The sequence below is a fragment of the Carassius auratus genome, chromosome 30 (genome assembly GCF_003368295.1).
Source record: "Carassius auratus strain Wakin chromosome 30, ASM336829v1, whole genome shotgun sequence".
NCBI lineage: Eukaryota > Metazoa > Chordata > Actinopteri > Cypriniformes > Cyprinidae > Carassius > Carassius auratus.
This window is the reverse complement of record NC_039272.1, coordinates 21,375,532-21,403,048: the sequence shown is the minus strand read 5'-3', so window position 1 is coordinate 21,403,048 and position 27,517 is coordinate 21,375,532. Positions and strand designations below refer to the sequence as shown.

The 27,517-nt window shown below is 36.8% G+C and overlaps 3 protein-coding genes across 4 annotated transcripts in view; 1 reads left to right on the top strand and 2 right to left on the bottom strand.

Moving 5' to 3' along the window:
* msh3 (mutS homolog 3 (E. coli)) overlaps window positions 1–11,605 on the bottom strand; it is a 47,673-nt gene extending 36,068 nt beyond the window's left edge. Inside the window, exons 1-8 of one of the 2 annotated variants that reach the window (XM_026212124.1) lie at window positions 11,186–11,605; window positions 10,936–11,038; window positions 10,361–10,593; window positions 9,249–9,446; window positions 8,463–8,579; window positions 8,093–8,210; window positions 7,317–7,450; window positions 7,058–7,224 (exon numbers count right to left, since the gene is read on the bottom strand). In XM_026212124.1, the coding sequence (XP_026067909.1) occupies window positions 7,058–7,224; window positions 7,317–7,450; window positions 8,093–8,210; window positions 8,463–8,579; window positions 9,249–9,446; window positions 10,361–10,593; window positions 10,936–11,038; window positions 11,186–11,347 (1,232 nt within the window). In that variant the 5' untranslated portion in view covers window positions 11,348–11,605. Of the gene's footprint in view, window positions 1–7,057; window positions 7,225–7,316; window positions 7,451–8,092; window positions 8,211–8,462; window positions 8,580–9,248; window positions 9,447–10,360; window positions 10,597–10,935; window positions 11,039–11,185 lie in introns of both variants that reach the window. The other variant, XM_026212123.1, reaches the window with a different exon arrangement.
* A 399-nt stretch (window positions 11,606–12,004) lies between these two features.
* ubac1 (UBA domain containing 1) lies at window positions 12,005–20,508 on the bottom strand. Its single transcript, XM_026212120.1, has 10 exons — window positions 20,371–20,508; window positions 19,346–19,466; window positions 18,527–18,600; window positions 18,301–18,408; window positions 18,111–18,213; window positions 17,846–17,954; window positions 17,338–17,614; window positions 16,059–16,145; window positions 15,744–15,882; window positions 12,005–14,678 (listed from the first exon to the last, which is right to left on the bottom strand). The coding sequence occupies exons 1-10, from the start codon at window positions 20,506–20,508 to the stop codon at window positions 14,563–14,565; spliced, it is 1,272 nt and encodes a 423-aa protein (XP_026067905.1). The 3' UTR covers window positions 12,005–14,562.
* A 3,492-nt stretch (window positions 20,509–24,000) lies between these two features.
* Window positions 24,001–27,453, top strand: entr1 (endosome associated trafficking regulator 1). Its single transcript, XM_026212119.1, has 8 exons — window positions 24,001–24,614; window positions 24,764–24,855; window positions 25,151–25,543; window positions 25,638–25,711; window positions 26,123–26,234; window positions 26,343–26,405; window positions 26,618–26,757; window positions 26,869–27,453. The coding sequence occupies exons 1-8, from the start codon at window positions 24,575–24,577 to the stop codon at window positions 26,951–26,953; spliced, it is 999 nt and encodes a 332-aa protein (XP_026067904.1). The 5' UTR covers window positions 24,001–24,574; the 3' UTR covers window positions 26,954–27,453.
* Window positions 27,454–27,517: the final 64 nt, after the last annotated feature.

Sequence of the window (27,517 nt, the reverse complement as noted above, 5' to 3'; positions counted from 1 at the left end):
AAGTGAAGAGATACTAATTGTGGCAGGTGGAGCAAACGACAGACACTGTGTGTGTGTGTGTGTGTGGGGGGGGGGGGGGCGTCAGGCCTCAGAGAGGCTTTTATGAACAGAAAAATAACCAAAACATGGAATAAAAGTGTCCAGAGTAAACAGGGGATCTGGTGTCTTGCCATCTTGTCATGCTATGGGGTTTGTACAGGACAGGTGTTGTTCAGGAAGGAAGAGTCTAGGTAAGGAGTGAAAGCATGCTTCTCGTTGGCCGTGGTGCTTGAAGGGGCTTGATGGCCCGGAAGCCGTGTAACTGGCGTGGTTCTCGTCCGGACTGCGGGTATGGCAGCTCCCGTCTCGGGTTGCACAGGAGTCCCTCTACGCACCCTTCCGGCAACCTTCCTTGCCTTGCCTTCCTGGACCCATGAGGACACCTGCAAAGAGACCGGTCTGGGAAGAGGCCGGTCTCCCGAAGAGAGGCACGCTCCGCATTTAAACAGCAGCGGTGATGAGGCTCCATTTGCGTCAGGTGTGCCTCATCACATGCCGCCAGCCCAGGTTATTTCAGTGCCCCTCCTCTCTCATGCACCCACTCCTGTCGGGAGCCTGTCGGTGATTAAGGGACGGGGTGACGATGATAATTAGGGGGGAGGCAGACGACTCACCACAAAAAGCAAAGTGTACTAAATCTGTGCAATAGTTTGTGCCTTTTCTTTAAATGGTTTTAAATCGGTTACTGTAGAAAGAATTTCATATTCTTGACTGTCGAAAACGAACGCAACCAGCAGTTTGAATGCTGAATGGAGGATGACAGACAGCCGCAGCAGAGAGAAGGTTTTACATAAAGTTGACTGAAATATTAGTCTACCTCACATTAAAACTACAGACCAGCTTCAGAACAGTTGGAATATAGTGCATGAAATCTTTATAGTACTTTATAATGTTTTTGTGTCTTTTGTGGGGCTTAACAATAAAAGAATAGTATACGCACTATATCGGATTTGGATCGATCTCGTCTTACCAATACCTGATCCGGCAGAAAATGCCAGTATCAGAGAGATACCAATACAGAGAGTATTGGATCGATGGTTCCCAAGTTTTTATCCACTTTTAACTTTAATATTTGGTATGTCGCCCTTTTGCAGCAATTACAGCAGCACATCTCTCTGGCGTAGTGTCAATATATTTCCTGAAAACTTAAAACGGTTACCCCATGCCTTCTGCAACTCAAGCCAAAGGCTTTCCTTTCAATGTGCAATAGATCGGTCCAGTTTATTTTCTATCTCATCATAAATGTGCTTGATTGTGTTGAGGTCCGGACTTTGGTCCAATCCCAATTCTATTTTATACCCTTTCCCCTAAGGATTGTGACACCACTACCATGACGTCACACGTCATCAGCGTTCGTCGTCTTGCTATTACATATACTGGTGTGCTGGTGTGGATTAGAGCCTTTAATTATCGTTCTGTAGTAATGAGCTGCTTACTAACACACACATATCGGAAATCGCGCAGCTCACACTTCCAGGAGAAAATAAACTTGTCAACGCTGCCCCACAACTTTTATTAAATACAGTTTAAATACTGAATCGCTACATTATATTTTCCGGCGACGAGAGGATACAATCGCTGTTTTTAAGTAAACTCACTCTAAAAAGATAAACGAACAAACGCGAATACACGCAACCTCCACTTCTGTCTCTCTCTCTCGAATAGGCTATATTTATGAAAATGGTTTAGCAATTTCTAATTATTGGGGGGATTAGCCCCCATCAGTGACTACGGTAGTTATCGCCCTGATCAGACATATGCTGTGGCACTATCATGCAGTCTGTAATGAAATGACATTAGCAAATATCAGCGATTTTTTTGCAAACATTTCTTTGAGTAACATGACCATTAATATGAACTCACAATTGAATGTAACATAAAAAAAATATTATTTTTCATTAAAATCTTTATTTAGGCCAAAAAATCTTACATTAATGTGTCTTTTTGTTCGCTGCAGCAGCCATGTTGCCGAGATAATTCATACCCCTTCGTTTAAAGTGTGGTCCCGAAAGCCTTTCAAACAAAGATTTATCTGGCACTTCCCCTTACACCTTCCCCTCCATCCAAAGAGAATCGAGACAGGGCTAAGGGGTAGAATTGGGATTGGGCCTTTGAGGGCCATCATTTTCAGTGTTCCAGCAGATTCCGATCATCTCAGGTAGTTCCGGCAATAGTTTGTTTTATGGGTACTGTAATGGCCAATTCAGCAAAAACAACTTAAACCTCTCCAATAATTTTTGCCACCACTGTATATATATTTTATATTTTTATGCTGGGTCAACATAGTGATGTTTGTCAGCCATTGGTGATGGATGATGGAATCATCTATCGGCCCAACCCTAGTCAAGACTAAAGTCTGCAGAAGTGTTACCTCGTGGGATAGTAAATTGTCAATGGAGTCTGCGCCGATAGCCTCATGGGCAGCACGTCAACATGTAGCACCATTGCGCTTTGGCAATCTTGTGTTCCGAGTCCTGGTCCGGAGACCATTTCCGGTCCAGTCTCCCCTCTATCTCTCCAACTTTGCTTCCTGTCTAACTAATGTCTTACCAAATTAAAAGGCAAAAATGCCAAAAATAAATCTAAAAATAAAAAAAACTTTCATTGGATTGGCACTTCAGAATCTTGCTGAAAGTAGTAGGTCATCTGGGAACTTTTTGCTTACTGTTTTACAAACACTTTGAATTCAGACATACTATATTTAATGTTTTCGCATACAATATAGAAGGGAAGTAGGCATCTGGATACAGGACTAGTAAATACAGAATTCATGTTTCACAATCTTACCAATCTACCTCGATCCCAGTAACAGGCTGTTAACAAAAGAACAGGCAAAGTGCCTTCATCTGACAAGCAGCAAGGTGTTGTGGAGGCCTACATAAGTGCAGTCTGCATTTAGCCACCACTTTTTGCAGTTTGAGGACTGCACATCAATGGATCTGCTGGAAATGTCCTCTGAAGGAAATGTCAGACTGCCATAGTTAATGTTTTTCTGACCGGTTTTTGCAAATTTCCTCCAAAACATAGGTAGCCAAACCTGCTCCTGGAGAGCATATACCATGGCATATAGCCAAACCTGCTCCTGGAGAGCATATACCATGGCATATAGCCAAACCTGATCCTGGAGAGCATATTCCATGGACAAGAATCCAAGGAAAGCATTATTATACCATTTTTAAGCCGGCACAAAATTATTAAAACCATTTAAAAAAACAGAATAAAGCATTTGCTGTTGTCAGTTCACAAAGCAATTAAATATATGTGCTGCAGGTTTAATATGTGCTTTATGCATGTAGGTTACGTGCATCTCAGACTGCCTAAATTCACAGTAAATGCTGCTCCACACAAACAATTCTCTTTCATGCACAAACCATCTCAAACTCCATCTTACCATATGGTGTGAGTTTGAGATGCTTATAGCGTTCATCTGGGAACAATGCGCACCATTCTATCAGATCCATAAGGGCAATCATTTATAAACATACACCAACGCAGGAGAACAAATCATTGCCTTTGTAATTATGCTAACTGTTCATTGCGATTTCAAAATAGAGGTTTAAACACTTGCTCCGAGAAGGATGTTTTGATCTTCATGTTCTTGCTGAAGATATTAAACTGCTTTTACACTTGATTACACTGTAAAATGCATTTGATATAACACATAATATATAAGCTATGAATATATTGTTTTATTACATCATTTATTTTAACGGTTTTATTTAATAAAACCACATGAGTCTTTGTTTTTGAGATTTAATTTGAACCAATCATTATTGTTTCATTGCTGTAATATCTATATTTTAAGTCATTTTAAAGTCTACTGTTCACTAATGTCCACTTTTATTACCAGAAAAAAATATATCTGATTACGTGATTAAAGGTCAGGATAATCAGCAGATTACCAAAATAATCAGCAACAGACCTACTTTTTTGCTCAAGTAATGGATATCTTATGGAAATGTATGGAAAATTTCTTCCAAAGAATGAAATCACAGAAAATTAGAAAGAAACTGGCTGTGGTGGACAAGAAGTGAAAACCAGCTGTTCTCAGATGTGTTCCAGAGGAACTCTGGATGGCCTGATCACCAGGGTGAAAAAAGTAGGACCCTGATTTGTCAAAGAAATTTTACCTGCGATTCCAGACTATAACAATCACAAGAAGAAAAAAAAATGAATATTTTCAGGCAGCCAGTAAGTATTCAGTATGTGGCTCTCTTGGGTTTGCAGGTATTATTTCTGCCTTCAGCCAACTTGCTCATCCTACATGCAAAAATAAAATTGAGTGTAATAAGAGCTGTCTGAAAAAAGGACCAACATGACATGTTCATCAGTCTAAAGTGAGGCCAATGTGTGTTTCTGACTGCTTTTAAAATTATGAAAATGATGTGGATTTGTCTTCATTTGCGAAATCCAAGTAAAATAAAGTAACACATTAGTTCTTAGTGCTCCAAGACTTATTTAAGGAGAAACGTGGTTGGGTCAGCCAATGGAAAAGCTGTAAAGCAGTCTCAGATGCACACACAGTTTTAGAGATTTGAAATGATTTTTGCAGTATTCTTCTTTACACCTGGATGTGAAATGCATAGGGTTTTTAATAAAATTATTTGTGATCTAGATATACGCTAAATATTTTCTCTGAAATGGAGAAATAATTCAATCTACATCTCGATGCCATACATTCTCTTTCTCTCTCTCTCTCTCTCCTTCAGCTGTTCCAATTAGAGGTCACCACAATGGAATTATCCACAGATAACCTGGCACAGATTTAATGACAGATACCCTTCTTGAAGCAACCCAGTACTGAGAGTGCACAAACTTGTGCCCCAGTGCTAGAACTAGATAACTTACCAACACCTGGGTTATTCTTAAGCATTTTTTTTTTACAGCAAAGTCACAAAAAAACACTATCCTGTATCAGTTAAAAGCTGTGTTGAGCACTTTAACGCAGACATATCAACTGAGTGATGAAGCACCAGCTCAGCCCTAATGAATACCATCCATTCTACTTAGCTACGTTGAGTAACCTTGTCTACATATGTCCACAGGCACTGAAACAGCAAAAAAACTATGTCTAGCTGGGTCTTTAAAAGAAGTTCGAGTTAAACTAAGAGGAAGCACACCCTCATGGAATTCTTCTCAATTTGAGGTATCCTACTGTGGCACTAAAAAACAGGAGCAGAAAGTGCACTTGATTGTGTAGAGTGGAACATACACATTGTTCACAGTCTGTGTATATGCATATTTGAACTTGATGTGTGTATACAAAAATATATAAAGATGGATTTCTGTGGCTTAGCTATTAGCCTACATGCATCAACACACTTGCCAGTGCTGCTCAGGTGAACAACATGACTTAAAAAAAAAAAATGTATTTTTATAATTTTGAATGTTCTCACTAGCAATGAAACATGATGTCAGTAATGAGGTGATTTACTGACATCTAGTGGTGACATTCAACAATTTCTAGTCACTATGAGTTAAAAAGCTTATTGCTCCATTCACAACTGAAGACATATTATAAATTCAAAACTATTTGAAGGCATTGAGAGAAGACTTCCTTCATGACAGAAGGTTTTAATTATTAGCGAAGTTGCATGTTTTGGTATGGATTTCAAGGACTGAGAAATCCGTTAAGCAATCGCTATAATTTGGAACACAAATTATAATAAAGTAGGGCTGCACCTAACGATTATTATTCTTTGATCAATGAATGCATTAATGCATTCAATTAATGCCTTCTTTCAATGTTAAAAAAAAGCTTAACAATATATAAAAACAGCTCGTTGGTTCTTTTAATGCTGAAAGGCCATTTAAATCTGTCAAATTTAAAATGATCAAGTAAAACAGAAGCACAAACTAGGTGATAAATTAAAATGCAGGAACACACATTCCCTGAGTACCTGACATTATGCCTCATTAACAAAGGCGGACAGTAACAGAGTACATTTACTTGAGTACAGTACTCAAGTACAATTTTGAGGGATCTGTACTTTAACGAGTATCATTTTTGGTGAGTACTCATGACTTTTGACAAGTACATTTGAGAGGCAAATATTGTACTCTTTACTCCACTACATTTCTCTCCATAACTGAAAGTACCCGTTACTTCTATAAAAAAAGGCAAAAAGAAAAATCTCAGAAACCCTCAATTTGGTGTTTCACAGCCTATCAGCAATCACATTCAGCTTTCCGCCAAAGACTTCATGACATTTGATTGAATTGAAATACATTACACACACACATAGTGTGTGTCACACATAGATTGTGTGTGTGAGAACGGTGTTATTCAGCTGAAAGTATTTTCTCCTGCCTTTGCCTGTATGTCAATGTGAGAGGAAGGGGCTTAAAACTGTCACTCAAATGAGCTGAATTTTATTTTTCCTTGTTTGCACGCTGACCTAGACACAGCTGATTAGCTGATTTTCTTTAATCATTCTTATTTTCTCTTCTTTGCTCTATGCTGCACGTGTAACACGCTCAGGTTCAGAAGTGTGTCAGAACAGTGCTATATTGCCACCTTTAATGATTTAGGTATACTGATTTGATTGATGAAAAAACTGAAAAACTCACATTTACACACAATATTACACATTAATGTAAGCTGAGCATTTGCTTTGATGTTCTTGAGTATGCGGTGTGTTTAACACAGTCAGGTTCAAATGTGGGTGCAAAAAATCCATTAAAACTCCGGCAGAGGTTTGTCAGAGAGTTGCCAATGTGCTATTGCCTTGTGGGCAAGTGAGAAATGTTAAATAAATATTTTACTTTAAATTCCACGGCAGCTCACTCGGTGTCCTCCAATATTTTTCAGGGTCTCACTGCTGTAAAATCATGTGACTGGAGTTTTTGTGCACTGCATTCAGACTAAGTCAGATAAGTCATCAATAATAAAATTAGTTGTTGGTTATTTTCATTGTCAGTTACACAATTAGCTGTTGCGGCCCTATTATAAGCCATCTACAATGCAGCATCACACAAACATGTTTACAATCATCTCAATAAGAACATGAATATTTACCTGGACAGAGCAATGCTGCGTAATAACCTCTCCGTCGCTTCTGAAAGGTCCGAAGGCACCAGGATCTCTACCGGTTGTATTTTTAGTACCCTTGATTCCAGCTCTGAATGGGACACGTTATCTTTGAAACAGTCCACCATCAGGTCCCCAATGCTCGGCTGGACCACCTGTTTTCCAAAGGGAAGACAGGGCTGTAGCAGTGATCATTAAAAGTTATGGTAATATGGGATTGCTTTAAGAAGCTAAAACAATGACTTACCACCATCCCTACAGTGAGCTCCTTGCTCTGTTTATCAAAGCTCTCGCTCACACACATTAAATAGTTGTTGCCACTGTCCTGCACCACATCTTCAGCTTGCTCCAAATCTCCCAGCTTTAGCAGAGGATTCACATCTGAGAAAAAGGCATTTAAATCATTCATTGCAGGCTCTGTACTATTGTGGCCATTTCGTAAATAGATACACTTCCCTTCAAAAGTTTGGGCTCACTACGTTTTTTTTTTTTTTTGAAAGAACTGAATGACTTTTTTCATCAAGGATGCATTCATTTGATCAAACGTGGCATTAAAGAATTTAACATTCCATTTCAAATCGATGCTGTTATTTATAACTTTACATCCATGAAAGAATACTGTAAAAATGTATCATGGTTTCCACAATAAATAAATCAGCAGCACAAGTTTTTTCAATACTGATAACAATATATGTTTCTAAGGACCAAATTAGCATATTAGGATGATTTCTGAAGGATCATGTGACACTTAAGACAGAAGTAATGATGCTAAAAATTCATCTTTGCCATCATAGGAATAATTTATATGAAAAATATTAAACTAGAAAATGGTTATTTGAAATTGTATATATCACAATATTTCTGTATTTTTGATCAACCAAATGCAGCCTTGGTAAACACACCAGACTTCTTAAAAAAAAAAAATATATTTCCCATCCAACTGAGCAATGAAGAAACCAATTGAAATCAATCTCTCTAAAGAATAATAGTAATGAATCTACGGAGTAAGAGCACAAACAATACCTTCTCCCACAAGCGTAGATTTGGTGTAAAGTGCATGTAGTTGCCGTGTGAACAGAGAACTCTTGTTGGCGCCGGAGGCCTTGATGGCTGTAGTTTCAGTCTGCTTGACTACACCTACCTAAGAATGACATTTACATTTAGTCATTCATAGCAGACTCTTTTATCCAAAGTGACTTACAAATGAGGACAATAGAAGCAATCAAAACCAACAAAACAGCAATAACGGTAGCAGCAGTGGGCGTACACAATAATAATATTTCACATTGCAATCTTTTTATTTTTAATATTTGGAATGTTTGTGTTCTTGTAGCTATACGGGTGTATGTGTTACAAATTTGCAGCATATTGTAATTTCCACAACATCAGTGACCTTATAGCCCTGAGAGACCAGTCGCCGAACATGCACGAACAGGCGATGAGTAGGGATGCTGGCCATCATGAAGTTATGGTCCAAGTGACAAGTGATATTGAGCTCCTTTGCAGCGATCTAAAATAATAAGAAATAAAATGCACATGAGTAAGTCTCTCATAGCCTAAAATGATCATTTATGCCAACAGGACGACGTCATTGCATTAAAGGGATAGTTTACTTCAAGTGTAAATTCTCATTTTAAAATTCGTATGAGCTTCTGTTTACTATATTTGATGAGCTCTATGTCTGTACGTCTATCTATGTGATCTGTTCATTATTTAAATCAATCGTGTTTCTTTGTATTAAACTGCATTAAACTGAACATTTTGTAAGCCTTTCATTGAGGGGACAGAGTTTTTCAGGTTTCATTAAAAATATATACATTTTTTGCTTTGTAAAGCAGTAGAATCTTTTTGATGAAAAGTGAATAAGAATAAAAAATAAATATATTTTTTTTATTCTAATTAAAGTATTTTGAGGAAAATTCAAAATCTAATGCATAATGATTTTATGCTGAGGCAGTGACAGTATTTTTCTTTCTTTTTTTTTTTTGGATAAGACAAGTGTTTGTTATAAAGTACCTTAAGTCAAACAAATATTATGTTAAATATTAATACAAAAGTTTCAAACAGGAGCAAAAGTTTTATGGATTTGGAACAACATGAGGTTGATGAATTGATTTGTGGCTAGACTAACCCTTTAAGCAGATAATTTACCACCTCTGTCTGCTGCACTAGTTCCTACCTCTGCATCCTCACCGAAGAACCTGTACTTGTAGCCACACTCAACGCAAAGCACTGTGTCCGCATGCTGTTTTTTTATCTCCATGAACTGTTCCTCTAGAGGAGTGTATATGGTCTTGGTTCTCCTGTTGGGAACACCAGGCTCTTCTGAACTCTTTTTGATCACAGTATTCTTAGCAAACTGAACAAAGGAAATCTCCTGAAAACAGATAAAGTAAAAACATCAGCAGCTATAATGCCCATTCTGGCCAACGCTGAGAATGAGATCAGCTGTGTTAAGTTTATGGGATTGAGTCTAACATATGTTCATGATTCATTTTTTTAATAAACGCATTATTTTTCACATTTAGTCATTTAGCAGACGCTTTTATCCAAAGCGACTTACAAATAGGGGATACATAAAGTGATTCTTCTTAAAGAGGAAAACAGACACAGGAAGTACTTGTAAAACCAAGTTTTAGACATTGTTCGATTAAGTACAAGCTAGAAAAAGAAGGAATAAATAAAGAGTTTTTTTTTTTTTTACTACGATGAAGCTAAGTAGTTTCGAAAGAGATGAGTTTTCAGCTGTCACTTGAAAATTGTCAGGGATTCAGCATTCCGGATAGGGGTGGGAAGATCATTCCACCGGCCAGGAATGGTGAACGAGAATGTTCTGGAAGTGATTTTGAGCCTTCTCTGTGTTGGTACCATGAGGCGTCGCTCACTAGCGGATATCAGATTTCTGGAGGGGATGTAGATTCGTAATAGTGAGTGGAAGTAGGTGGGTGCTGGGCCTGTGGCTGTTCTATATGCAAGCATCAATGTCTTGAACTCAATGCTAGCCGCAACCAGTAGCCAGTGCAAGGAGATAAAGAGAAGTGTAACATGGGCTCTTTTGGTGCATTTTGGTCTCCATTTGCATTGAACTTTCAGAGCTGCAACTTTGCAGATATTGTTTATGCTCAGACAGCAACGTTACATATTAACTAACGTTAAAAAAGTTAAATCACAATCAACCAACCCTTTAAGTGACAATTCAAGTACTTCACAAACATGCAAACTGCAATTAAGACAAACAACAGTCTTTCAATGATCAACTCTGAAACATACAAGATTTGTATAGAATCAAACCTGTTTAATCTTATTAGGCTCTTCTCTGACCTCTTCCTCCAATTCATTGTAGGAATTGATTACACTGTGTTGTTGCGGGGCAAAACACTCAGCTTTTGCAGAGTCTGAAGGCTCCACTTCCATCTTTATAACCTGATCGGAGACTCTGCTCTCTGAGCTCCCGTGGCAGCTGAAATCTTTAAGTCTCGCCAGGGTGGCATGGCTGACACTGGCTTTCGAGCATACAGTCTTATCTACTGCACATAAAAGAGAAAGAAAATTCAAAAGAGGCTCAGAGATCAATACACAAGCAAGAATTTATTTTTTTCATGGATTGGCGGATGAACGGTTCACCAAAAAAAATAGCAATGTGCGCTTACAAAATAAATATAGTCAATTTTGATTTAATGCATACTTTAAAGAAAGTCCACTTGCTATTCTTATTTGATTATGCCATTAATTGTCATTATTAAACCCAAAAAAAAAAAAAAAAAAAAAAAAAAATTATATATATATATATATATATAGTAAACAAATAATAATAATTTTCATAACAATAAAAAAATAAATGACATGCATGGTGCATGTGTCCTTACAGGTGCTGGGGGTCACCGTGCACTTCTCATCTCCCTCCTCCTCCACACCGAGAGAGAGTTTGGGCCGTTTCTCTGAGGACATCCCTGCATCAGATAACCTCTTCTAAAACAGCACAGGTTTAGATTTCAGTCGGTGTTGCTTCGAAACAGCAAACGCTCTGTGCATGCGATGCATATACGACTCTAGAGTTTGAAAAGAGTGCAGTTTTTACAGAGTAAGCTGTGCCTGTCCTGCACTTGAAGCTCTTACCTTTCCTCTGCCCTCATGGCGTCCGTCCTGGCGTTTAATCCCGGACGGGTCAGATGGTTGAGATTTATCGTTTCCACTTGTAAAGAATCTGCTGATAGTTGTCTGAGTGCTGGACTTCTTGGAAGATTTGGATGCTTTGACATTTTTGACACTGGTATGCATTCTACAGCATTAACTGATTATTATCGTGTTGCCTGCAACATTTACTTTCTTTTTGAAAACAGGCTAAATCTGATCTGATTATTAAAAATAGTCTATGTTGGTACAGCGTATGTTGTTGGCGCGTGAGTGACGTATCCAGTGTCTCGCGCACGCGGACTCTGCTGTATACAGAGGGTGGGAGATGCGCTACACGTGCGCAGGCAGTACGGTGATGCAGTTATGCAGAGGGTGAAAGTGGCGTTAGATATGCGCAGTACTCTTTTACTGTCTATGATTTACAGATCTCCGTGGAGATATACACACACACACACACATAAATATAATATGAAAACATAGTACTTAAATTACTCAAACAGAAAAAAAAATATTAATGTTTGAAAAAAAAGTAAAAGCATTAAACTGAATTAAAAATATCAATAAACACTATATTTAAATGATACTTAAATAACACTGAAAGTACTAGCATTAAGCCTTACTAAATGAAAAGTTTCCCTAAAACACACATGTATATTACTACAGGTTAAATAGAAGTGGTTTTGGTGGTTTAAGTGTTTTACGCTTTGATACATTAATGAAAGACATTTGCCTGTATTCATACTTCTGAAATATGCCAAAGTATCAACAAGTGTTGGGAATAATAACAATAACACAAGAAAACAGGGATTTCAAAACTTTTTTTATTATTATTATTTGTCATGAAAGGCTTTTCAACAAGTGGATTGAGAAAGTTACATTTCAACTCTCAAACTGTAGGGGCCTTATGTGAAACTGAACTTATACACGGAGCAAGGACACAAAACTAAAATGAGAACACAAGAGCACCAAAGCTTCAAGATATTTCATAACTTCTGTGACCTGATAGTCTTTTTTGAAATGAGGGAGAAAAAAAATAAACAAAATCTGTAACATTTGATCAATGATAATTTTAAGGTATTCAGCACTCCAATTCCAAAATGACACTGTTTAACCATATAAGCATTTCTAAACAGTAAATTAGTAAACCTCAAACATTTTAAAATACTGAAATCATACAGCACTTTCTTAGCCATGATGAAACCAAAATTTGATTAAAATAAAAAAATAAGATATGATATGAAAGTGCACATAAATTAATCAAATACCACAAATACATCATGATACTGAAACCTGTTTTTTTTTTTTCCTGTCGAGACAAAAAAAAAAAAACAGAATTGCATAGAAGACTGTACTCTATAGTCCCCCAAAACAAATGAAGCTATATTTCTTAAGACCAAAACTTGTTCTCAAGACAACGGAGATGATCTGATTTCAAATGCTATACATGTTCAATACAATCTTTACCTACTTATGAAGTGACACAGACAGTGAAGTGAACATTGCAATTTGTGAGGTCTTCTAAAACTGTATAATAATGACAATCTCTCTAGGGATGGTTTCATGATTGGATTTTTTTTGGCCATTCTGGCCTCAAAATATATATCACACAAGGACAATAAGTCTTCATTTAAAGAGTTAAGTCTACAGATATATTCATAGAGTTCTCTGATAATGAAATCACTAAACTACAGTTATTTGTATTGATAAAGTAGGCCTTACTATAGCAGATATTTGCCCTGTATGGCTAAGAAACCCCTGAGCACACACTTCACACCAACACGATTCAAATATTGAATGAAAACACTCCACGCTTGACCAAAAAAAAAAAAAAAAAAATCAAATTTACTATTTATCCATGATTCTAAAATTGCTGTTTGTTATGACCGTATTTTTGTAATGTTTTTATCTGATACAAATCAAAATGTTAAAAAAAGCACAACAGAACCATTTAAATAACATTTCTCATCTCAAATTTAACTGAAAACTGAAATAATCATTTATTTTAGAAATCCCAGCACAGATACAGTATTTGAAACAGAGCATATAAATGAAAAAAAAAATAATAATAATAATCTCCACTCCAAAAAATGCCTCCATATCATCCACGATAGGGAGTTTCAAAATAAACATTTCATATATCATTTAAAATAATGTTGTGTACTATGAATGCAATCTGAATTTCCTGTGCAAACTAGAAAGTTCACTGTAAAAAGTGACATAAGAGAACTGTGAGGACACTTAGAGCACATTGTCAGTGAACACAAACAACTTAAGCAAACATACAATGTAGTAGAACCAATCCATAATATAAGAGTGATTTTATTTTAGTTAGTACAAACTAAAGTTTGTCCAGCCTCCAAGTAATGATGTAAAGTGAGACTCACATTAAATGTGCAGGGATGCGAGTGAGATCACGATGGTGGATTAAAGTACTGTAATACTTAGAAACCCCTGATGCAGGAGCTACTGGGAGAAAACAAGATAATGATCCAGAACTCATTTCTACCAGCTTTGTCTAAATGGACTTGAATCCACCTGAACACTCTTTCTTTAGATCAGAGGAGTTAAAGCAATAGGAGGAACAAAGAGATCAGGTTCGATTTCATTTTCTATCATGTATCTATGTCAGTAAGGGGCTGCAAATTGTGTCACCACAACATCACAGAACTGTCTGTAGTGTTAATCAAACCACAAAGCTTGAATAATCTTCAAATGAGGAGTTGCCAAAAAACTGCTGGTGCTTGCTTTGCTTTCCCTCAAGCATACCTTCATTTGACGTTTTTGGTAGGAACTTCTAATCGAATACATAAACGATTTCATTTTTGAACCGATAATAAAAACAACTGAATACACATTGTTTATCTCTCTGTAGAAACATTCAGTTATGACAAGTGTACCATGTGAAGTGTTTAATAATTTGGTTGAGATTTGATCTTGGAGCACAAAAACCATAGAAAATTGCTTCTGGTGATTTTTATCTTTTTTTTTTTTTATCTTTTTCTTTTTTTTATTAGATGTCCAATTGTACAGTTATATAGAGAAATTATATAAAATAAAGTAATGTGCTTAATATAATTAAAAACAGATCTTATTAAAACATAAAAAACGAAATAATGGAGTTAGCTATTTTTCATTAAGTTACTGCTTACATTGTATTTGTACAAGTGTTGTGTAGTTATAAATAGATATTTTCCTCTGTATAACATGATGTGAAAATGTCATCATTGTATTTTTACATTCATCTTCTTTGACTTCTCCACTTAAAACAATAATTATGTCAAACACACACACACACACACACCTCTCTTCTAAATGATTGACCTTTTTCCCTATGCTGTGGTTCACAGATGAGGTGTGTTTTACGTGCGATTGAGTGTCTGGAAGATTCTGGAGATCTGGAGCATGACAGGACCTGTCTCAGGATCGTTCATCCACTGCGTGCTGTTCAGCGGGTTCTCCAGCATGTCCTCAAATGCTGCAAAGCCAAGAAAAATATCTCTCAGCCACATCCAACCAACAACAACTGACACCGACTGGACTGTCTCTACTTGAAAATACAGTTTAGTCTGTTGCACTTAATGATTCAACTGTGGTCTTGGACTCCAAACAAACGTTTTAAGAACTTAAAAAAAAAATTACATATGTTAACAAAAAGTCCTGTAGATCATCTTTGTGTTATCATTGTCTTGTGGCACATTGTGTTATCAATGCCAAGGTCATGTTGCTTTGATTTCCAGGGAACACATACTGACAATAATTACATGTTTGGAATAATTAACATTTTGTATTGTTTTTGAAAGATGACTCTTATGCTCACCAAGTTTACATTTATTTAATCATAAATATACTAAAACAGTAAGTTGTGTGATGTAATGAAGGTTTAAAAATGATGAATATATATAAAAAATATATTAAAATATCAATTGGCAAAATATTACACTGTGTAGACACTTTCTAGTTCGAGCCAGCTTTGCAAACGGGCAACCAGATAAAATTTGAACAGGGGACCAAAGTGGTCACTTGAAGAGCACTTTGGTTTAAATGGGACAAACTGTGCAGACCTCAGCAATATTTTCAGCACTTCCAAAATTAAGCCTTTTTTGCAACCATGGCTAGAAACTGGAAGCCACTTCTGAGCAAGTCATAATTCTGGATATTGTTAAAAAAAAAGAAATGTGGCAAAACCTTAAAGGATTTCTAAGTAGCTGCTGTGATCTGATGAAATGAAAATTGAGAACTCTGGCCTAAAAGCAAAGTGCTGTGTTTACCACAAACCACACAGAGCCCAACACCCAGATAACGTCATCCTGCCATCAAGCACAATGGTGGCAGAACCATTGGTCTGGGTGACTGTTTAGCTGGGGGACTGGAAAACTCACCATATTAAGCCAAATGGCTAGAATCAAGTAAACACTTGAAAACCTTGAAATAACATGTTTTGATCATTCTTCGACAGAAAAGTAGCAAAATACAATAGATTTGACAAAGCTGGGGCAAATGCTTTGAAGAACCCTTGAGTATACAGGGGGGAAAAACTCACCCAGAAGAGTCTTGGGGTTTGTGAGACCAAGCTGTACAACTGGGTTCTCCAGGATGGCCTGAAACAGGGGACTGTTGGTATCAATGCCCTTGTCCAGATCCTCAGGGGTGGGCTTTCTGTCACCAAGCAGCCATTCACACTGTGTGAATGATACACAGATATACACAAAGATATGGAGTAAAAATGTGACCTTGATAAATGTTGTTTAACTAAACAAAACCATGATTTAACCACACATTTGACTGAATATCACTGAGCTCATTTAGTCTTAGCTGACATAGTTGAAATAACTCATGAATCTGAATCTTTACATACAGCTGCTTCCTGTTGATTATTATTGACGCGAAGGGCATCAATCACTTCCTTCTCATCGAAGCCCATCTCCATCAGCCCACTGACTGCCTGCACACAAACACACAGACAAGATGATGCATCTCATTGAAAAGATTCCACAGCAAGACAGAAGAAGCTACTTAATGTGAATTAATTCTACAGTGGCATTTGACTGTGGAAAACTTACATGATCTTAGTGTGTTGTAGGTGGTGGCCAGGACATAGCTATGTGGTTGCTTAAGTGTTTTAATGGTTTTAACTAGGGGTGCTCCGATCACGATCGGCCGATTGTTAATGCGCATCTCGTCAGTAAAGACGGTTCTCTAATCAGCGGTTAATTCCCTCAGGTGCGTGATTTCACATAGAGCAGCTGTTACTACACAGAGCCGTTGTTAATTGAGAAGATGCGCCAAAAAACGCTGAAAATGAAGTGGATTTGCGCATCTTCTCTATTAACAACGGCTTTGTGTAGTAACAGCTGCTCTATGTGAAATCACATAGCACCCCTAGTTTTAACTTTTTGCTATAAGGGTGTCCTTTTAGCTATAAAAAAAAAAAAAAAAAAACACGTTTTTGTATTAAACAAAAAAAACAAATTAGAAACACTGCTTTGGTGACTAACTGAAATAAAGCTGAAGTTGTATTTAGTATTAAAATTACTAAAGTTTAAATAAAAATACTGAAATAAAAATGTAAAAAGAACAATATATATATATATATATCTATATCTATATCTATATATATATATATATCTATATATATATATATAGATATAGATATATATATATATATATATATATATATATATATATATATATATATATATATATATATATATATATATAGATATATATATATAATGCTAAAATCACATAATATACAGAAAATGAGAAAACTGATTTAAATAAAACTTTGTGTTTTTGCATCGCATAAATTAAAACCATGGTTCACTATCATGACCAGCGTGAATAGAAACTAAAAATTAAAAACATTTTAATAATGACAGCTACTCTCAGATCACTATGCTGATGGTCATTTCTATGGTATAGTAACCAAACTGAACAAATGGATCTGATTTCATTCTAAATGTAATGTGCAATGTAGTTTGGGTAAAAAAAAAAGAAAAAGAAAGAAAAGCATATATTCCATCTAGCACTTTAATCTTGCAATGGTGAAACATCTGAGGCTATTATCATAGTACGTCAGTGGCTTAGAATATTTCATCACGTTTGAGTTTATTCCTGTTTCTCATGACACTAACCTGTAAGTTTGGCCTGAACTCTCTTTTCCTCCTGATCCGTTTGAAGATCTCTGTCAGTTCATCTTGTTTGGCCTCCTCTAGGCTGGCCTGGGAGGACAGACGGGCCCGGGCTCCTGAAGCTGTGGCACAGGGAGCTGGGGCTTGGGCTTGGGCTGGGGCTGGGGCTGGGGCTGCAGCGGCTGCCGCCCCTGGGGTGTCCTGTCCAGGCAGAGGAGTGTCAACCATGGGGTCATCCACATGCTCAATCAGCCATTCCATAGCCTGGGTCACCGACATGCTGCAGGAAGAGTGATTAGTTATTTAATCCACTGAGAGTTGACACACACCCATGATGTTATGTTTGCTAATTTGATTATTCGTATTCAAAAACATTACATCATATTATCCTATAATGACTGAAATGGTACTTCAAATTTACACCAAGTTATTTGCTCTCTTAGACTTCATGAAATAAAGGAAATGCACTATTCACAGGCATATTTATCACCCAAGAATAAAGAGTACTCACTGGTTTAAGCGCAGAGCCTTCACAGCACGACTCTCAGGGAAGCCCATCTCAGTCAGCTGCTGCAGGGCCGTTTCATCCACACGGTCCTCCTCATCCTCATCCAGCATGGCTGCCAGATAGGAGGAATACAAAGAATAATCACTCAGCAAAATGATATTTACATCTGCACACTAACTAGTCGGACATGTCCCATGAGAACCATGTTTCACCACAGTTTAAAGAGATTTAATGTATATAGGGTTCTATTCATATATCCTTAGCCTACCATTGGCCTTTTTGAAGAGCTCAACAGCATCTGGATTCAAAGCCAGCAGCTTCTGAGCCACCTCAATAAGTGAGACCAGAATCTTCCTCAGCTCTGTTTGAAACTGATGGAAACAATAACACATAAAAACAATATATTCTAAGCAATTGCAACGCAGAAAGGTCTAACTGAACTGACTGCAGGCACGCACATCTCTGATACTGTGTTGAGTTACAGTGCGGTCAGTGTTACGAGTGGACAGGCTTGCTGTGGCTTTGAGGATGGCCTCCTTATCTGGTGCTTTGTTCTCTTGCTTCTTCTGTCAACAAGCACAAAGACTGATCAGTTTTGAAGAATCAAAGCAATGGACATTATTAATTTAAAATACACCCCCCCCCCCCCAAAAAAAAAAAAAAAAAAAAACTGTCAACAGATACCTTCTCTTCAGAAGATATGTCGGCCATTTTTGGTGGAGCCGGTGGAGGTCTTTTCTTTATCAATAATAAGCAGTCTAGAAAACAAACAATAATGAATCAGGATTAGTGTCTTTTAGAATCTGATTTTAAATACAAAGAACATCTGCAAAACATGATGACTACATCCTAGATCAGTGGTTCTTAACCAGGGGCTATGACCCAGCAGGGGGCATTAGCAAGCTTTCAAAGCGCCCTCAAGATTATTAAATTATTCAAATCATCCTGAAAGAAAATTGCAATAATCTTTTTTCACTATTGTGACATATATCCAAGTAAAACAGCTTCTCACACAAGAAAAAAAATGTATTTGATTAAAGATTACAAGAGTACACCAATTTTTTTTTTTTTTATGGATGATTTATAATCTTCCACAGAAAAAAATCTAAACAATCCAGTTTAATTTAATGGTGAAGACAAAATTTATTTTTTTCCAGTTTAATTTAAAGACAAAAAAAGCATTAAAATCAGCTAAAAATATTAAAAATAAATATATGTCTTATTTCAATTCACACCCTCAAAATATATTTTATAGCGAAAAACATGGATATATGACAAAATCATATAAATTACTAAGATTTTACTAAAACCCAATGGGATTTTTTTGTGTTGAATATAAAATAGTAAATACGATACAAATTGTGAGATTTTTTTTATAATTATACTTAATCCTTATCCAGTAAAATCACTAAAAAACGGAAAACTCACAGGGCGGGCCTTTGAATATTGCTGTGGAAAATGCAACAACAAAGAACAACCAGATGCTTCAGAAAGTTGATATACCTTTGTCTTTAATATTTTCCTCAGCAACAGTCTTGGATTCTGTGAGAATTCTCTCAGTGGCAGCATGAATGAGTTTGTGATGTGTAAGAGTTTTAGGATCCTCTAGACTTCCATGGACATACTGTAAGAGAAGAAAAACGCCAATAAAGTCGACCCACTTTATATTAAGTGTCTTTAAATATTATGTACTAAGACTGAAATATATAATAATTAGATACAATGTTCTTATTGAATACTTGTTTTAAACACTATCAATAATTTACAATCTCATCCAAACCCTTACACCACGTCCCATTCTTAAACCTAACATTAACCAATTCCACTTCAATAGCAGCAAAAGTTCTGCTATCTTACGAATCATGAGCTCAGCCCACTCACAGTAAAGTCTAGTACTGTGCTAGTTAGTACCACAGTACAGTTTGTGTCAGTTGTTATCATGGTATATTGATATACACCTTGGTACTGAATAATTAATGTATCCTGCTTTTTACATGATACCACAAGGTACATCAAAGAACACTATGGTATTGTCATTATAAATCTCCAGAAAACTTAGTATAATTGTGACATTATTCACAGGGTGATACCATGGTACACAATGCACACTGTAGCTGGGACACTGCTTGACTTAGTCTGTGGCGATGCCACCTGCTAAAATGATTACCAACACATTCACAACCTTAAAGACATGAAATGTGCAAGTCACATCCTCACAGAACCTATGAATGGCTGTCAAGGTGCCTTGAGCTGCACAGATCTGAGTACTTGTCATATATACTGTGAGCAAAAAGAGGCTGTGCACAAGTTAATGTCAGCTCTACACTGTAAACCAAGCAAGCAGTGTGGCACTGGTAGATACAGTACAGCCGCTGAGACGAAGGTGACGGACCAGCTTGATGAATTATAAATAGCACCGTCGACTCGTCTGCTAGTTACTAAAAATACTAGGCAATGACTCTGGGAATCCAGCGGGCCTGTCCTGTCTGGGTTGGCTAACAGTGCCAGCTAACCGATGGCAGACCTACATGCTTTAAGCATTTCTCCTTTAGTTTCTCTAGAGTGGTATCTTCCGTGACTTCCTCCAGCCACTCGGTGCCCTCCATGGTACAGATGTGAACCTTCAGGACTTTGCCAGCAAAGATCTTCTCCTCCTGAACGAACATTGTAGCAGCAGTAGCAGCGGCGGCAGGACCGCAGCGCACCCCGTTGAAGACGCTCCGCGAGCCCGCTGTCTACAGCCCGGAAAGCCGCCCTCTTCTCCGCTTAAACCTGCCCTGGCAACAGACACGGCCTCACGGTCTCATTCGGACATTTTTAAGTCGTCCAATCTGTCCTTCCCGCCCACTCCGTAGGGCTGATATATTTTCGCTGGGACAGAGAGGTTTGCTCACTCGCAGCTGTAACGGAGACGCTCGCTCCGTTGACACCTGAACGACAGCAGTCGGTGAAGCGTAGTGCGCGTGCGTGCTGTCGCGGACTCTGATTGGTGGAAGTAGGCAAACACGCAGACGCTTCGTGCTGCAGACTCTCAAAACAGCCTCGGATGGGAGCGGCAATCCCTAAAGCTTGAGGAACATCGCTCTGCCATTGAAAACTACGGGATGCTTTCATCTGTACTTTGAGAAAATAAATAAATAAATGTAATAACGAAAATTCTGATTCTGATTATTAAAATTGATCTGTATATGTTCTGTATTATAGATCAGTGAATAGGACAGAAAAAAAGGAAGACAGAAAATAAACAGTAATAGTGTAAACGTAAAAAAATATCATACACGTTTTAAAATAACATATGTATACATGGCCGCGGGAAGTGGGGGTGCTGGGGGTGCTGCAGCACCCCCTAGTGACGAGAGGGAGATAAAAAAAATGTATTTGTAAAATATTTGTAACGCGCTTGTAACATTTATTTTTTTTTTGGCAACAAGTGTGGGATCAGCTTTGACTAGCCAAGCAATTGTAAGTAGTACACTATAGTATTTTTTTAAGGTGGTGGGGATGGAGATGGAGAGTATTATTTCGTTCGTGTGTTCTTTGTGTAATGGTTGTGGAGAACTGTTAAATAACGTTTAAATAGTAGGGCTGGGTATCGATTCAGATGTTCCAGATCGATTCGATTTAGATTCACAAGCTCTCAAATCGATTCTATTTCGATTCGATTTCGATTTTCGATTCGATTTTCTATTAGAGCTGTAATCGGGCCTTAAAAGTTAAGCCCGACATGTCCCGAGCCCGACACGTACATTTTGATTGACAGCTTTTTAAAAGCCCGAACTCATTTACAACCCGACATTATTCAAATGTACGCAGCACACAGCTCTTTTGCCTTTTGTCAGGAATGAGTCATTTATACATAGTTTAACATAATTTATACATGACTAACGTAATAGGCCACTTAGTTGGAAGTTTCAACAAAGAAATAAAATAAGTCCTCTGTAACATCGTAACATCTCAGCACTCTATAAATAGCCCTAAGGTATAGGCTCATTTAGCATATAAATAGGCCAACGCACCAATAAAAACAAGTCTTTCTTAAAAAATTTAATTAAGATAAATTATAAATTAAGATGGGTATTTGGCAATAACGAAATGAATTAAGATAAAGGCTCCGCCGGATTTGCTTCGCCATAGCAGCTGACATAATAAAATAATAATGCCAACATTAGCTTATATAGCCTACTCTGTCTACATTATGCATTTAAGACTCAAGTAATATTTAGTTATTATTTGAAAAACATTTACTCACCAAGATTAGGTAAGGCTTAAGTGTTTATGTGGAGGAAAATCACTGAATCCACTGTAGATGGCTTCAGCGCGCTCCTGCGCTCACTGATGGTGCGTCATTATTCACTCATTATTCTCATTATAAACAAGGTCAAAACTTTTCCAAACCTCAGACTTTGCTTTAGTTGCTGGTGCAACCAAAACGTAATCGTCAGAAGCAAGCCTCCGTTTCAACTACTCAGCATACATTTTCGCATATTTCTCGCGCTAATCGAAACATTACATGACCGCTCATTTACCGCACAAGCCCGAGCCCGGCACGATTAGTTCGATTGGCAATGGGATTCTTCACACTGCCTGAACATGTGCAATTGTGCTTTTGAAGACAACTGACCACGCGCACCTGTCCGCGCGGTCGTCTGCTCAGACTCGGTACACACTCTCCGATGGCGATGTTTACATCAAGCCTGCATAGCGGTCCATAGCGGACTCGAGGACGCAGAAAGTATAAGAGGCTTTAAGATGCAGTCTGTAAGACGCGAACGGGAGCATGACCTGACGCACATTGCAGAAAATGGAACCACTGCTTTAAACTGAATGAATGATAGGTTCGTTAGTAACATCGCACAAGGCAGATAAGAGGGTGACATCTAGTGGAGGAGATTTGTAATAAGATTAACGCTAATCTTACGTTCAATGTATGCGGAAATAAATACTGAAAAAAAATCGATTCATGGCCTTTGAGAATCGATTTTGAATCGACCACATTTTAAAAAACGATTAATCGAAAAATCTATTTTTTACCCAGCCCTATTAAATAGTCAGAGATTCCTTGTGGTTTGGACAGAAAGCTTTATACTGTGCGTGTGTTCTTTGCGTAATGGATGTGGAGAACTGTTCAATAAAAAAATTGCTTAAATAGTCAGAGATTATTTCCTTGTGGTGTGCGTAAAAAGATTTTGGAGTTAATAGAGTTGCGTGTGACATAAACGTGCAGTGACTCAAGCCAGCTGACCAAATCGATTGCATTGTTTTAGCGTTATTGTGAAGTTTGATTAATATTATATTTTGTTGTAATATTATTTGTTGTATCTAAATGAGTTGCATGTATGTATAGGCTATCTGAAATTTATTTCGTTTTTTTCGATTATTAAACTATTATTTAAACTATTATTTCTGATTCTGATTCTGCTTCAGATTAATAGCGCATTGCGCATATCTGAGAACTGATGTCTGTGTGTTTCAGACCCTGGCTGGCTGTGCACTGAATTGTATATGACAATAAAGTAGTAAATCTCAATGTATATATTTTTAAAATGTATTTTAAATAGGCCTATAGGCTCATAGGTTTTTTGTAAAAAAAATAAAAAAATAAAAAAATAAATTCACAGCACCCCCTGTTCAAAATTACTTCCCGCGGCCCTGTATGTATATATTTATATACCGTACATCCCAGTTACACAAGTGAAATTTTAATAAAAAGTTAACCGATATTATTAGCATTTTGGTATAATAATTATTATCCTGGGTCAGGTGCAGGTCAGTTTTTAATGCTTTCATAAGAGAATTGTGTTTTTTGTAATTCTTGTTAATTCTTGCTCCGTTTACATTAAAATTCAAAAGGGTCGACACAAGGTTATTAAGATTTCGTCATTACTTATTATTTAACTAATATTATATCTGACAAACTGTTGGTTTAAAAATCTGGAAAACACTATGAATGTTTTATTGTGTCAGAATAATCTAAATTTTTATATATACACACACACACACACACACACACACACACACACACACACACACACACACATATATATATATATATATATATATATATACAAAACTAGACACCAACAATCACGACGAGCTATAAACTTTTAGCTTCCACGTCAATAGGTGGCGATGTTGTACATGTCCCCCCGTAGGAAAACTGCTCTGTGCCATACAGAAGGAGAGACACTACTGACTCAGGTTTAGGATCTAGATCTACATTATACTATTTACTGTCTATGATTGATTATACTGTGTGTGGATGGGTCCGATGGGAGTATTCTGAGGAGCTAGTTGTGAGTGAGGGGAGCTGATCACGCAGCGCTACGTGAGCATATGATCTGACTGTGATCTCACTGTGTGTGCCGTAGAATGGAGAGAATATGAAACAGCCACCAACATTGTTTTTCTTTCCCTTCTCAAATTTCAGACTCAGTAGGTGGCGATAATGCTCCTAAGAAACTATTCGCCATTAAACAAGAAGAAGGAGAGCCATTTGGGATCTTAGTAGCATACTATTTGTTAGATAACAGTTACAGTAATGAATTATGATTTATGGCATAATATGTGATATTAACCATAATTAAACGAAACATTTACTGAGGACAGAGTTTACTTTCAGCAGTATTCATCTCTTTTCCTCTTCTACACACCGTGTAAAGTTGAGCTCAGGTATTTAGCAATAACAGTGCAGGATAGTTCACCTCTCTGATCAAGCTGAATCTGGAAGTTATCATGTCGAAACACAGGACGAAAAAGCTCATCATTGAAGATGGTATGTGTCTATGGTGTCAGCCTACTTGTCTTATGTTCTTTCTATACTGCATCATCATGTCTGCCTTGAATATGCCTTATAGGTTTTTATATAAAACCTTCTGGGCTTGAAATCTTCATTTATAATGTCCTGTACAAATCTGCTTTCAGATGAGCCAAAGCAGGATGAGCTGAATCCATTTTCTTTTAAGGAATTTGTCAGAAACAAAAACCACAACCCCTGTCCTACAGAGGCCACAGAGGTGAGAAACAACATGAGAAAGATTGTAAAGTTTAGTAGATTACACGACTTTTGACTGATGTCCCTACTTTAATGTCCCTTTAAAGACATAACATATATGAACGTAAAACTTGCCAGTAAATAAAATTAAGTTTATGCAGAATTTAATTGTTGGTAGATTCTTTTCTTGTTTTCATATATATATATATATATATATATATATATATATATATATATATATATATATATATATATATATATATATATATATATATGTGTGTGTATGTAATATTTCATATATGTTTGATTTTCCGAAGGTGTGTGGTGGAGCATTCCATGTCGAACAGGACTATAACAACTCCATAGATTTTGCCACGAAGGGGCCGTTCTTCTCAGATCCTTCTGCACTCGAACCTGAGGAAACATGGATTGAAAGCTGCCAGCCATCAGCCCTTGATGGTTCCCATGACTTCGAACTATGTGGTACTTTAGACCTCGGTGCTTACTCTGAGCAGTCATCTCTGTGCAGTGATGAGAGGGAAGCAAATGTAACTGAATGGGAACTGGAGGATTCTGACTTCCTGCCAAATAACAACTTAGCTAGAAGAAGCACAGGAAGCTATGAGGGTGATGAAGAGACTTCAGTGATTGACATTTCCTTCCATCCGAAGAGGAGTAATGCTGAAAATGGAACAAAGAATCCCCAACAGGTATGTTTTGTGAATTGTAAATGGTGTCATTATAGTTGGTGCAATGCTGCTTTTCAAAAAATGAATGTTTTTAAATGTGTTTTATGTGTTTTAGCTTAGAGAAGAGAATTCTCTACTCAGAAAGCAAGTCAAAGAACTCCTTAGAAGGTCAGAATCTGACTCCAAAAGGTAGGCTTCAACTTTACACAGGTAATTAAAGATTAGCTTACCCACAAGTGAATATTCACTCGCTCTCGGGTCATCCAATATGTAGATGAGTTTGCTTCTTCATCGGAATGGTTCTGAAGAAATTTAGCATTACATCACTCCCTCCCCTACGCATCCTCTGCAAGCGAATGGTTGCCGTCAGAATGAGAGTCTAAACAGATGATAAAAGACATCACAACAATATACACGACTCCAGTCCATGAAGAAACAAACTCATCTATATATTGTGTATGGCCTTAGGGTAAGTGTTCAGCAAATTTGTATTTCTGAGTGAACCATTCATTTAATGGACTGGAATTTAGTTGAATTGCTGCTGTGCTTTTTTTAAAGTTTCTAGATAGTTCTCATTGTTTAACTGTCCAATTATAATAGGATCAAACAACTGACAGATGAGTTGCACAGCAAGAAGTTGCAAGAGGAGAGAGAGGCTAAGGCTTTGGAGACAATGGTGCAGTCAGTAGAACAAAACCTTCAGTTAATGACGGTATTAAGCACTGTTTTATCTTTCATATGACAGTTTTTTTAAATAAAGGTTTTAGTGTAAATCCTAATCATAAAAATGCTTTAAAAAATTCTGATTTATCCAATACAGAAGCGAGCAGTCAAAGCTGAAAATAGTATTTCAAAATTGAAACAAGAGGTACAACAACTCCAGGTTTGTCTTCTTTTCCTATGCACAAGCACACTGAAAAAAAAGCATACTATGTGTGTATATATATATATATATATATATATATATATATATATATATATATATATATATATAGTGCGATTACATTTTATACTACTGTATTATACGTTTTTTATATATGTATTGTTCAGATTAAAACTCCATTATTGCAATTATTTGCAATGTTTTCATCCCAGGGCCAGCTTGAAGGATATAAAAGTGAAAATGAGAGGCTTAGATCTGGAGAAGCTACAGCCTTAACTACAATGAGACACAATGCACAAGTGGCCTCGGAGTACCTTAACAAAGCAGCTCAAGATGCAGAGACTTCTATCAAGTATGATTAACAATTTATTGTGCTTTTCTACAATCATTTAATAATGTAAATGTAAATGTAAATAAATTATCTAATATGTCATTACACTGAATGTGTTTTCTATTTTGACAGGCAGTTGCTGTCAGGAAGAGAGACACTGTGTTATGTTTCCCAGTTATTGACATCTATTGACAGGATCACCGAGATTCATGATTGACATTTTCACTTCATTTTCTGTACACTATAGACTCACTGCGTTTGCTTGGTACATCATTTTTTTATTTTGTTCATCCACTTCTTTTAACATCATGTATAGTTTATAGAAAATAACAAAATGAAGTATGATGGGCCAAATGATGAACAGACTAAGCTCTGGCAGGAACCAAATAAAAAAAGTGTACCAAATAGTGCCTTGGATTCTCATCAAAATCAAATATCTATATTGTAGTAGTAAAAAATATTTAAAACAAAAATGTTTTGCACTTTTATTAAACAATGAATCAAGTCACTTCTTAAAGTTATATTGCAGATTAACCAGATTTGGTTTCTTGATAGTATTTTGATATATAACTTAACATAATATTTTTTATTTCTGCTATTTTAAATTACAACATTTTAAAGTATTTGTTTATTTAAAAATACTTTACTAATCAGCATTGGATTTTGTGCTTTATATTCGTAAAGCTCTTTATTGATTTAATAAAGAACGTTATTTCAGTCACGTGGTCCTGTTATTCTTTGAGAATCCAAAAATTAGTATCTATGCTAAATTGTGAAACTA

What these genes read in the sequence shown, in the direction of transcription:
- entr1 (XM_026212119.1), top strand. Translation starts at nt 24,575, where the DNA reads ATGTCGAAACACAGGACGAAAAAGCTCATCATTGAAGATG. An exon ending in AAAGCTCATCATTGAAGATG is followed by an intron (nt 24,615 to 24,763) that starts GTATGTGTCTAT and finishes ATCTGCTTTCAG; the next exon opens with ATGAGCCAAAGCAGGATGAG. An exon ending in GATGCAGAGACTTCTATCAA is followed by an intron (nt 26,758 to 26,868) that starts GTATGATTAACA and finishes CTATTTTGACAG; the next exon opens with GCAGTTGCTGTCAGGAAGAG.
- ubac1 (XM_026212120.1), bottom strand. Translation starts at nt 20,508, where the DNA reads ATGTTCGTTCAGGAGGAGAAGATCTTTGCTGGCAAAGTCCTGAAGGTT. An exon ending in AAGGCTCTGCGCTTAAACCA is followed by an intron (nt 17,615 to 17,845) that starts GTGAGTACTCTT and finishes CTCTTCCTGCAG; the next exon opens with CATGTCGGTGACCCAGGCTA. An exon ending in AAACCCCAAGACTCTTCTGG is followed by an intron (nt 14,679 to 15,743) that starts GTGAGTTTTTCC and finishes TTGGCTTTGCAG; the next exon opens with CATTTGAGGACATGCTGGAG.